Source organism: Stegostoma tigrinum, chromosome 27 (genome assembly GCF_030684315.1).
Source record: "Stegostoma tigrinum isolate sSteTig4 chromosome 27, sSteTig4.hap1, whole genome shotgun sequence".
NCBI lineage: Eukaryota > Metazoa > Chordata > Chondrichthyes > Orectolobiformes > Stegostomatidae > Stegostoma > Stegostoma tigrinum.
In genome coordinates, this window is record NC_081380.1 from 49,760,413 (window position 1) to 49,771,856 (window position 11,444).

General features: G+C 44.4%; 1 protein-coding gene across 1 annotated transcript; it reads left to right on the forward strand.

Annotated features, from left to right (window-relative positions):
• The first annotated feature begins 339 nt into the window (after positions 1-339).
• ubb (ubiquitin B) lies at positions 340-1,546 on the forward strand. Its single transcript, XM_048557144.2, has 2 exons — positions 340-474; positions 727-1,546. The coding sequence occupies exon 2, from the start codon at positions 733-735 to the stop codon at positions 1,420-1,422; it is 690 nt and encodes a 229-aa protein (XP_048413101.2). The 5' UTR covers positions 340-474; positions 727-732; the 3' UTR covers positions 1,423-1,546.
• Positions 1,547-11,444: the final 9,898 nt, after the last annotated feature.

The following is an 11,444-nucleotide window of genomic DNA, read 5'->3' on the forward strand; positions in this document are numbered from 1 at the left end:
TTGTGATGACACCGCATGATGCGGCGCTCTCTGATTGGCCTGAACCTTGTTTAATCGCCAGTCTTTGTGCAGCATATGTGAACGCCAGCCAATCAACGCTCAGAGTGCTAGGAGCCTGTCCAATCAGCGAGAGGGACCCTTATGTAAGCTGGTCGCAACCGCCACAGCACATTTAGAAATCAATCCGCGATTGTGGTAAGTGATGAATATCTTTCATCAGGGTTTATGAATTCAACTTCGACAGTAGCTAAATATTAGTTGAATATCAATTAACCATTATTAGAAGGTAGTGAAGCTAAACCAGTCTATGCAGCAAAGAATTGAGCACTTTCTTTTTATCGGGGAAGGATTACGTTGGGTGTTCGCTGCCGCTAGGCTATAAAAGCGTGCCCCTAGCTGCGTACTGTGTTATTCCGATTGAGCATCTGAGGAGAGTCTTTGGTGATCGTTAGAGAACTGAGCAACCCGCCTAAGGTCAGTATTTAATGGCATTTGTTACCCGCAGAGTGCTACCTTTGTGTTGTGTTAATTCCCATAGCTATTAGTCGAAGTTGGAGGTATGTTCCGTGGATTAACGGGCCCCACCCCAGCATCCGGTAACGGCCGAGAGGCCGTACCTTCTTCCCCCGGGCGGGGCGCAGCCCTCTTCTAACCGCTTCTTTCAATTAATTCCTTTCGTATTGTTCAGAGAGTGACAAACATCTAAGCTTGTTGTTTCACTTGCAGTTCACAATGCAGATCTTTGTGAAGACCCTGACTGGTAAGACCATTACCCTTGAAGTTGAGCCCAGTGACACCATTGAGAATGTCAAGGCTAAAATCCAGGACAAGGAAGGAATCCCTCCTGACCAGCAGCGTCTGATCTTTGCTGGTAAGCAGCTGGAAGATGGCCGGACCCTGTCTGACTACAACATCCAGAAAGAATCTACCCTCCACCTCGTCTTGCGACTGCGTGGTGGAATGCAGATCTTTGTGAAGACCCTGACTGGTAAGACCATTACCCTTGAAGTTGAGCCCAGTGACACCATTGAGAATGTCAAGGCTAAAATCCAGGACAAGGAAGGAATCCCTCCTGACCAGCAGCGTCTGATCTTTGCTGGTAAGCAGCTGGAAGATGGCCGGACCCTGTCTGACTACAACATCCAGAAAGAATCTACCCTCCACCTTGTCTTGCGACTGCGTGGTGGAATGCAGATCTTTGTGAAGACCCTGACTGGTAAGACCATTACCCTTGAAGTTGAGCCCAGCGACACCATTGAGAATGTCAAGGCTAAAATCCAGGACAAGGAAGGAATCCCTCCTGATCAGCAGCGTCTGATCTTTGCTGGCAAGCAGCTGGAAGAAGGTCGCACTCTGTCTGACTACAACATCCAGAAAGAATCTACCCTCCACCTTGTCCTGCGACTGCGTGGTGGACTGTGAAAATTTTCTTAATTTGCACTTTGTCTCTGCATGATGATTCACTGGTGTATTCATCTTTGTTTTGTAATGAGTAAACTGGACTTAGTACCTGAAGCATTGTAGATAATAAAGTTTTTGACTGACATATGTGTGGGCTTGCTACTTTCAGTATTTAGTTGGCTAACTGAGGGGACAGACTATATAGCAATAAGAGTTTTGCTGTATTAAGTATATGTTGCAGTAATGGCTTTCTATCAATTCTACACTTGCTGCATATGAACGTGCCCCTTACCAGCAGTTTCAGAGCATAACTTTTTAGGTTATTGAAATAAGGTACTTGTGAAAATGTACTGAAATTGGAATTGTTTTAATTCCTAGATTAGTGCTTGATTTGGGCTAAGTAGTCACTAAAGATGCAAACTTTCAGTTTGCATCGAAAGCATCAGTTCATTAACCTAGAATCTCAGGTTCAGCAGCATACAGCAATGTTTGTTGTAGTGGAGTTAAATATTTTTAAAGATGAAAAACCCTAGTGTTTGGAGTTTCTAAAGTTGGTGGGCTTTGAGGTTTAGGTTGTATGAGTTACATTTTAACTGAACACTTGACCAGTTCTTGGCAGGATTGATCTAGATTTTAACTTCTTTGTTTCACACATCCAAGTTCATTCAGTGCTACTTGCATTTCAGTAAAATCACAAACTGCATTACTCGCAGGAGGAAATAAGCAAATGTATTAAGTCTTGTTTAGTGCCTTCTGAAAGGGTAATTTTTTTTTGAAAGTACCATACTGCTTTGAGGGATGAAAAGCGATGTCAAAACCACTTCCCTGTGTGCTACAGTTTAGACATGACCAATGCTGTTACTAGATCATGATTGTGGAGTAGATCAAACTCCTACACTTCAAACTTCTGCCATTAAACTAATGTGCAGTTTGTATTGCCATCACTAGGAACAAAGGGTATTAGTGATACATGATTTAGAATGTATGTTTGATTAACCACTTTTTTGCAAGGTGGGCTTTGTGCTGCGTCAGTTAACTTTTTCAAAATAACACCAACTCTTGCATCAAAAATGTATCCAAGTCATCACTGACAATTTGGCCAGTTATCTGTCAATGGGAAAACAGTTCCTGACATGGGATAATTTTCAATACAATATGTAAGCTGCTTCTTGCTGCATTCATCTTGGATTGGGGTTGTTTTTGTTGGGCAGTATGTGTCTCAAACTATTTTTGGTTTTGTGGTGAACGAGCATAGCAATCTAAGATTGTGCAGGGGTGGCTGTAGGTGTACTGAACACTGCCCAAAGTTTTTATTAAAAAGAAATGGGGAGGAGAGGTGCTGAAAATATTCCTAATGAATAACCATGAACTCTGCTGGAAACAAAGGGTCACTGGATTTAAAAAGCCAACTTTTTTTCTTCTCTCCATAGTTGCTGTCAGTCTTGTGCATTTTCCAGCAATTTGTTTGTGCTGCTGGACAAAAGTCTGACTGCATCAATTGAGAGAAATTGGTTGACATTTTGGCTCTAGTAGTGTAATTTCAGAACTGATGGTAGCTTGGAAAAGGGGTTTTTAATGCAGAAGATGAGGGGTGGGAGTTAAGGAGTAAACAGCAAGTTGAGAGCCCAAAGAGAACTATTGAACAGACAAGTGGTTGAAGATGATCTGAGGGAGTGAATAACCAGGGGGGGACTGGTGACTAGAGATGTGCTGGCCTGGTGGGTTAGCTGTGGTGAATGTGGAGTTATGGGGATAGAGTGGAGGTCCCAGTGGTGTGCTCTTCAGAAGGTCGGTATGGACCTGATGGGCTGAAAAGTCTTTTTGGCACTGAAGGGACACTATGATACTATATTAACCAACTCTCTGAATTGAGGGTGGCTAGTGGCTTCAGGGATCTAGTTCTGGTTCTGATTCTGCCATCAAGCAATTTTGGTGTTTGAATGTTCTCAGTGCTCTGGTTTCCTCCCATGGTCTAAAGGGGTGTGTGTGTTTGTTAGGGTGGATTGGCCATGTGAAATTGCCTGCAGTGTCTAGGGATGTGTAAATTAGGTGAATTAGCCATGAGAAGTTTGCAGAGTCAAAGAGAAAGGTTTGGGTCTGGGTAGGATGTGCTTTGGAGAGTCAGTGTGGACTCAATGAGCTGAATGCCCTGCTTCTACATGATAGGGATTTTAGCATTCTAAATTGTTGGAGGAGATTCTGAGGGACAGGATTCGAGACTTTTAGAAGGTTCTGACTGATGAGGAATAGTCAGCATAGCTTTGTGATGAAGTCATAATTTGAATTTTCATTTTCAAGTGGTGAAGACTCAAGGCAGACTGACTGTTGCCCATTTTGGACTTCAAGATCTTTTGACAAACTTCTGTGTGGTAGACTGGTTACCAAGATTAGCTCACTTAGAATGCAGGGAGAACTAGCTATATGGAGACAGTGGTGTTGGAGATAACAGTGTGGAGCTGGATGAACACAGCAGGCCAAGCAGCATCTCAGGAGCACAAAAGTTGACAGTTTGGGCCTAGACCCTTCATCATCGACTGTATTCATCCAACTCCACGCTTTGTTATCTTGGCTTCTCCAGCATCTGCAGTTCCCATTATCACGAGTGGTGTTGGAGGCTTTTTTAAACTAGAAGCTTGTGACCGGTGGTGTGTTACAAGAATTGGTGCTGGATCTATTTTATATTTGTAACTTGTATAAATGATTTGAATTGAATATAGATATGGTTAGTGAGTTTGCAAAATGATACATTAGCATAGTGGACAGTGAAGAAGATTATCTTTGTACAATGGGACGTTGATCTGATCGGCAGATTGTTTAATTTTGGATAAATGTGAGGAGTTGCGTTTTGGTAGGGCAAATCAAAGTACATTTCGTGGTAGGGCCCTGGGGAGTGTTCCCAAGTGAAGACATCTGGAGGGGAGGCCATATTGGATTTAGTGCTTGGCAACAAACCAGGTCATGTGCCAGATCTCACCGTGGGAGAGGATTTCAGTGATAATGATCGCAACTTCCTGACCTTTTACTATATCCATGGAGAGGGATAGGAGCAGATGGTATGGGAAAGTAATTGGAGGAGGGGAAATTAAAACACTATTAGCAAAGAACTTATGGAGCACCAATTGGGATCAGATGTTCTCAGGGAAATGCTTGATAAAAATGTGGGGGTTGTTTCGGGAGCAGTTGCTGTAGGTACGGGATAGGTTTGTCCACTGAGGCAAGGAAAGGATGCTAAGATGAAGGGACCTTGGATGATAAGACATCTTGAACACCTCTTCAAGAGGAAGAAGGAAGCTTACTTAAGGTTGAGGAAGCAAGGATCGGACAGGGCTCTAGAGATCTACAAGGTAACCAGGAAGAAACTAAAGAATGCACTTAGACCTAGAAGAGGGTATGAGAAAACCTTGGTGGATAAGATCAAGGAAAACCCCAAGGAATTCTATGCTTTTGTGAGGAGGAAGAGGATGGCCAGAATGAGGGTAGGACCATTTTAGGGTTAATGGAGGGAACTTGTGCCTGGAGTCAGAGGAGGTCCTTAATGAATACTTTGCTTCAGTATTGACCAGTAAGAGCGACCTTGATGTTTGTGAGGACAGTGTGAAACAGACTGATATGCTTGAACAGGTTGATGTTAGGAAGGAGGATATACTAGAAATTCTGGAAAAAAAATGACGATAGACAAGTCCCCTGGGCCAGACAGGATATATCCAAAGTTAATGCGGGAAGCGGAAGAGATTGCTGCCCATTTGACAATGATCTTTGCGTCCTCACTGTCCACTGGAGTAGTGCCAGAAGATTGAAGGGTGGTAAAGGTCCTTCCCTTGTTCAAGAAAGGGAATAGGGATAATCTTGGAAATTACAGACCAGTCAGCCTTACTTCTGTGGTGGGCAAATTATTGGAGAGGATCCTGAGTATTTATAATTTGGAAAAGCACAGTTTAATTAGAAATAGTATGGCTTTGTGAGGGGCAGGTCATGCCTCACAAGCCTCATTGAATTCTTTGAGGATGTGACAAAATGCATTGATGAAGTTAAAGCAACAGATGTGTTGTATATGGATTTTAGCAAGGCATTCGATAAGGTTCCACAAATTACAAATTTGGCTGTCTGGATACAAAACTGGCTGCCCAAGAGAAGACAGAAGGTGGTCGTAGATGGAAAGTATTCAGCCTCGAGTTCGGTGACCAGTGGTATTCTGCAGGGATCTGTTCTGGGACCTCTGTTCTTTGTGATCATTATAAATGACTTGGATGAGGAAGTGGAAGGGTGGGGTAGTAAGTTTGCTGATGGCGTGAAGGTTGGTGGAGTTGTGGACAACGTGGAGGACTGTTGTAGGTTGCAACAGGACATTGACAGGATGCAGAGCTGGGCAAAGAAGTGGCAGATGGAATTCAGCCCAGAAAAGTGTGAAGTGATTCATTTTGAAAGGTCGAATTTGAATGAAGAATACAGGGTTAATGGCAGGAATTTCCGGAGGGTGGAGGAATAGAGGAATCCAGGGGTCCAAGTTGATAGGGTCGTAAAGAAGGTGTATGGTATGTTGGCTTTCATTGGCAGGGGAATTGAGTTTAAAAGCTGTGAGGTTATGCTGCGGCCCTATGAAGCCCTAGTTAGATCACGCTTGGAATGTTGTGTTCGGTTCTGGTCACTTCATTACAGGAAAGATTTTCTGATGAAGTGTTTAGGCCCAAAACGTCAGCTTTTCTGCTCTTAACATGCTGCTTGGCCTGCTGTATTCATCCAGCTCTATGCCTTGTTATCATAGTAAAGATTGAGAGTGCAGAGGGGATTTACCAGGATGCTGCCTTGACCGGAGGGCAGGTCTTATGAGTAAAGGTTGAAGTAGCTAGGGCTTTTTTCATTGGAGCAAAGAAAGATGACAGCATCATCAGTAAGAGCAGGGAAGGTGGTTAAAGAGAGGGGGGTGTAGCATTGTTAGTCAAGGACAGTATTATGGTGGCAGAAAGGACGTTTGAGGACTCGTCTACTGAGAGTATGGGCTGAGGTTGGAAACAGGAAAGGAGAGGTCGCCCTGTTGGGAGTCTTCTATAGGCCTCCGAGAAGTTCCAGAGATATAGAGGAAAGGATTGCAAAGATGATTCTGGATAGGAGAGAAAGTAACAGGGTAGTTGTTATGGGGGACTAACTTTCCAAATATTGACTAGAAACGCTATAGTAAGAGTATTTTAGATGGGTGAATTTTTGCCCACTGTGTGCAGGAGGGTTTCTTGACACACTATGTAGATAGGCCAACAAGAGGCGAGGTCACATTGGATTTGGTACTGGGTAATGAAGCAGGCTAGATGTTAGATTTGGAGATAGGTGAGCACTTTGGTGATAGTGATCACAATTCGGTTATGTTTACTTTAGCGATGGAAAGGGATAGGTATATCCGCAGGGCAAGAGTTATAGTTGGGGGAAAGGCAATCATGAGGCTATTAGGCAAGAATTAGGATGCATAGGATGGGGAGGAAACTGAAGGGGTTGGGCACAATTAAAAAGTGGAGCTTGTTCAAGGAACAGCGACTGCATGTCCTTGATAAGTATGTACCTGTCAGGCAGGGAGGAAGTGGTCAAGCGAGGGAACCGTGCTTTACTAAAGTCAAATCTCTTGTCAAGAGGAAGAAGGAGGCTTATGTAACAATGAGGCGTAAAGTCTCAGTTTGGGTGCTTGAGAGTTACAAGTTAGCCAGGAAGGACCTAAAGAGAGCTAAGAAGAGCCAGGAAGGGACATGAGATCAAGGAGGACCTAAAACTTTCTATCGGTATGTCAGGTATAAAAGAATGACTAGAGTAAGATTAGGGCCAATCAAGGATAGTAGTGGGAAGTTGTGCGTGGAGTCCGAAGAGATAGGAGAGGCGCTAAATTAATATTTTTTGTCAGTATTCACACAGGAAAAAGACTGTTGTCGAGGAGAATGCTGAGATACAGGCTACTAGACTAGATTGGATTGAGGTTCATAAGGAGGAGGTGTTAGCAATTCTGGAAAGTGTGAAAATAGATAAGTCCCCTGGGCCGGATGGGATTTATCCTAGGATTCTCTGGGAAGCCAAGGAGGAGATTGCTGAGCCTTTGGCATTGATCTTTAACTCGTCATTGTCGACAGGAATAGTGCCAGAAGAGTGGGGGATAGCAAATGTGGTTCCCCTGTTCAAGAAAGGAAGTAGGGATCACCCAGGTAATTATAGACCAGTGAGCCTTACTTCGGTTATGGGTAAAGTGTGGGAAAGGATTATAACAGATAGGATTTATAATCATCAAGAAAGGAATAATTTGATTAGGGATAGTCAACATGGTTTTGTGAAGGGTAGGTCATGCCTCACAAACATTATTGACTTCTTTGAGAAGGTGACCAAACAGGTAGATGAGGATAAAGTGGTTGATGTCGTTTATATGGATTTCAGTGAAGCATTTGATAAGGTTCCCCTATTGTTTATTGCAGAAAATACGGATGCATGGGATTGAGGGTGATTTAGCGGTTTGGATCAGAAATTGGCTTGCTGTAAGAAGACAGAGGGTGGTGGTTGATGAGAAATGTTCACCCTGGAGTCCAGTTACTAGTGGTGTACCGCAAGAGTCGGTGTTGGGTCCACTGCTGTTTCTCATTTTTATAAATGACCTGGATGAGGGCATAGAAGGATGGGTTAGTAAACTTGCAGACGACACTAAAGTCGGTGGAGTTGTGGATAGTGCGGAAGGATGTTGCAGGTTTTAGAGGGACATAGATAAGCTGCAGAGCTGGGCTGAGAGGTGGCAAATGGAGTTTATTGCGGAAAAGTTTGAGGTGATTCACTTTGGAAGGAGTAACAGGAATACAGAGTACTGGGCTAATGGTAAGATACTTGGTAGTGTGGATGAGCAGAGAGATCTCTGTGTCCTTGTGCATAGATCCCTGAAAGTTGCCACCCAGGTTGATAGGGTTGTTAAGAAGGCGTACAGTGTGTTGGTTTTATCAGTAGAGGGATTGAGTTTCGGAACCATGAGGTTATGTTGCAGCTGTACAAAACTCTGGTGCGGCCACACTTGGAGTATTGCGTACAGTTCTGGTCACCACATTATAAGAAGGATGTGGAAGCATTTTAAAGAGTGCAGAGGACATTTACCAGGATGTTGCCTGGTATGGAGGGAAGGTCTTACGAGGAAAGGCTGAGGGACTTGAGGCCGTTTTCGTGAGAGAGAAGGAGGTGAAGAGGTGACTTATTAGAGACATCCAAGATGATGGATACAAGGGTGGACAGTGAGAGCCTTCTTCCTCGGATGGAGATGGCTAGCACGAGGGGACATAGCTTTAAATTGAGGGTTGACAGATACAGGACAGATGTCAGAGGTAGGTTCTTTACTCAGTAGTAAGGGTGTGGAATGCCCTGCCTGCAGCAGTAGTAGACTCACCAAGTTTGAGGGCATTTAACTGGACTTTGGATAAACCTATGGATGATAATGGAATAGTGTAGGTTAGATTGGCTTCAGATTGGTTACACAGGTTGGCGCAACATCGAGGGCCGAAGGGCCTGTACTGCGTTATTATGTTCTAGTTGACTTGGTAGATGCTTACAAGATGATGAGAGGCATAGATAGAGTGGATAGCGAGAGACTTTTTCTCAGGGCGGAAGTGACTATTATGAGAGGGCGTAATTTTAAAGTGATTGGAGGAAGATATGGGGGGGATGTCAGAGGTACATTCTTCACACAGAGAATGGGGGGTGTGGGGAATGCGCTGCCAGCAGTGGTAGTGGAGTCTGATACTTTAGAGACTTTAAGTGACTCTTGGATAAGCACATAGAGGGTAGTAAAATATAGGGTCACTTTGTTCAATCTAATCTGTCTTCGCTGCTGATAATATGACCTCCTCTATATTGGGGATTCAAATGTCTGCGACTGAGCTTCCAGTTGCCTGCCTTCCAGTTGGGGCGACATGATGGCTCAGTGGTTAGCACTGCTGCCTCACAGCGCCAGGGGCCTGGGTTCAATTTCACCCTCAGGCAACTGTCTGTGTGGAGTTTGCATGCTCTCCCCGTGTCTGCGTAGGTTTCTCCCAGGGACTTTGGCTCCCCCCCACACTCCAAAGATGTGCAGACTTTGTGAATTGGCCATATTGTTGGGGGATGAGTCTGGGTGAGATTCTCCAAGTGTTGGTGTGGACTTGTTTGGCTGAAGGGCCTGTTTACACACTAGGGATTCTATGAAATTGTTCCCTGGCCAACATCTGTCTCACTTGCTACAGTGCTTTGGTGAAACTCAGGACAAGCTGATAGTGCTTTGTTTTCTACCTGGGAACTCTTATAGCCTTCTGGATTCAGTATCAAGTTCAACTAGTTGAGGGCTTGAAGCACCTTCTCCAATGTCCTTATCACACACTAGGCCTTCTTATCACATGGTCTGCTATTAGAAACTGCCCATTGTTGGAAAATAATAATTTCCATTAGCAGCCACTCATTTTACTGGACTGACTGTTACCTGCTCTTCTGTCGAACTCTTTTTGTCCCTCTTTTGGCACAATATCTATTGTACACTCCTTATCCTTTTGTCATACTAACTTCTCTGTTAAAAGGAATTCTTAGCTACCATCAATTCTGAAGAGTCATGAGACCTGAAACATTAGCCCTGATTTCTCTGCATGAATGCTGCCAGACCGGCTTAGATTTTCCAGCAATTTCTATTTTTGTTTCCGATTCACAGCTTCCACCATTCTTTTGTTCTTTTTAAGTTTAGTGCGTCTCCAGCATAATGTTTTCAATCCATGTGTTCAGACAGGTGGGCTTGGCCTGACCCAAAGCTCTTGCACCATTGGAACTCAATACTAAAGCATCTGCACGGACAATGAATAGCACAGTTGGCACTAGTGACGTTTGAAGCCATACCTCCAAAGAGAATAAAATCTGAATCTACTACTTTCAACCACTCAGGTATATCCCAGAAAATGCTGAGAATGCACCCAGTTTGCAAACTGAATTAGACCATCTACAGTTTCATTCAAATCATTTGTAGATGTTACAAAAAACAGAGGTCCTAGCACCTCTGAAAAATGCCATTAGTCACAGACCTTCAGAGGGAAAACATACCCTCCATGACTACACCTGTCCCTACACCTCCCCCCATCACCCCCATCCCAGGCCCTAAGAAAACCTTCCACATCAAACAGATGTTCAGCTGCACATCTGCTAGTGTGGTATACTATATCTGCTGTTCCTGCTGTGGCCTCCTTTACATCGGGGAAACCAAGCAGAGGCTTGGGGACCGCTTTGTTGAACACCTATGCTCGATTTGCAACAAATTACGCCTCCCAGTCGCGAACCACCCGAAAGCTGCAGGAATAGCATCTCATATTTTGCTTGGGAACCCTGCAGTCCAATGGTATCAATGTGGACTTCATAAGCTTCAAAATCTCCCCTCCCCAATTGCATCTCAAAACCAGCTCAGCTAGTCCCTGCCTTCCTAACCATTCCTCCCACCTCAAGCCCCACCCCCATCTCCTACCCACCAACCTCATCCCACCTCCTTGACCTGCCCGCCTTCCCTGGACCGTCCTATCCCCTCCCTAACTCCCCACCTACATTCACCTTCACTGGCTCCAACCTCACCTGTTTGACCTGTCTGTCTCCTCTCCACCTATCTTGTCCTCTATCCATCTTCTATCCGCCTCTCCCTGTCTCCCTATTCATTTCAAAATCCCCTTTCCCTCCCCCATTTTTGAAGAAGGGTTTCGACCCAAAACATCAGCTTTCCTCCTCCTCTGATGCTGCTTGCCTTGCTGTGTTCATCCAGCTCTACATCGTGTTATCTCAGATTCTCCAGCATCAGCAGTTCCTACTATCTCTCCCTCCATGACTACCCTGTGTTTTGTGTGACCAAGCTAATTTTGCATTGAACTTGGCACTTTGGAGCAGCATGGTGGTTCAGCAGTTAGCCCTGCTGCCTCATGGTGCCAGGGTCCCAGGTTCGATTCCACAAACTCCACACATCAATTGTGGGTGACTTCATAGATGCAGTGTAGACAATGAGGCAAGTTTGGAAAGAGAAATCTTGCTAGGTATTGTAGTGAGATCTG

Excerpts from the sequence above, each read along its gene's own strand:
- ubb (XM_048557144.2), top strand. The coding sequence starts at position 733 with ATGCAGATCTTTGTGAAGACCCTGACTGGTAAGACCATTACCCTTGAA.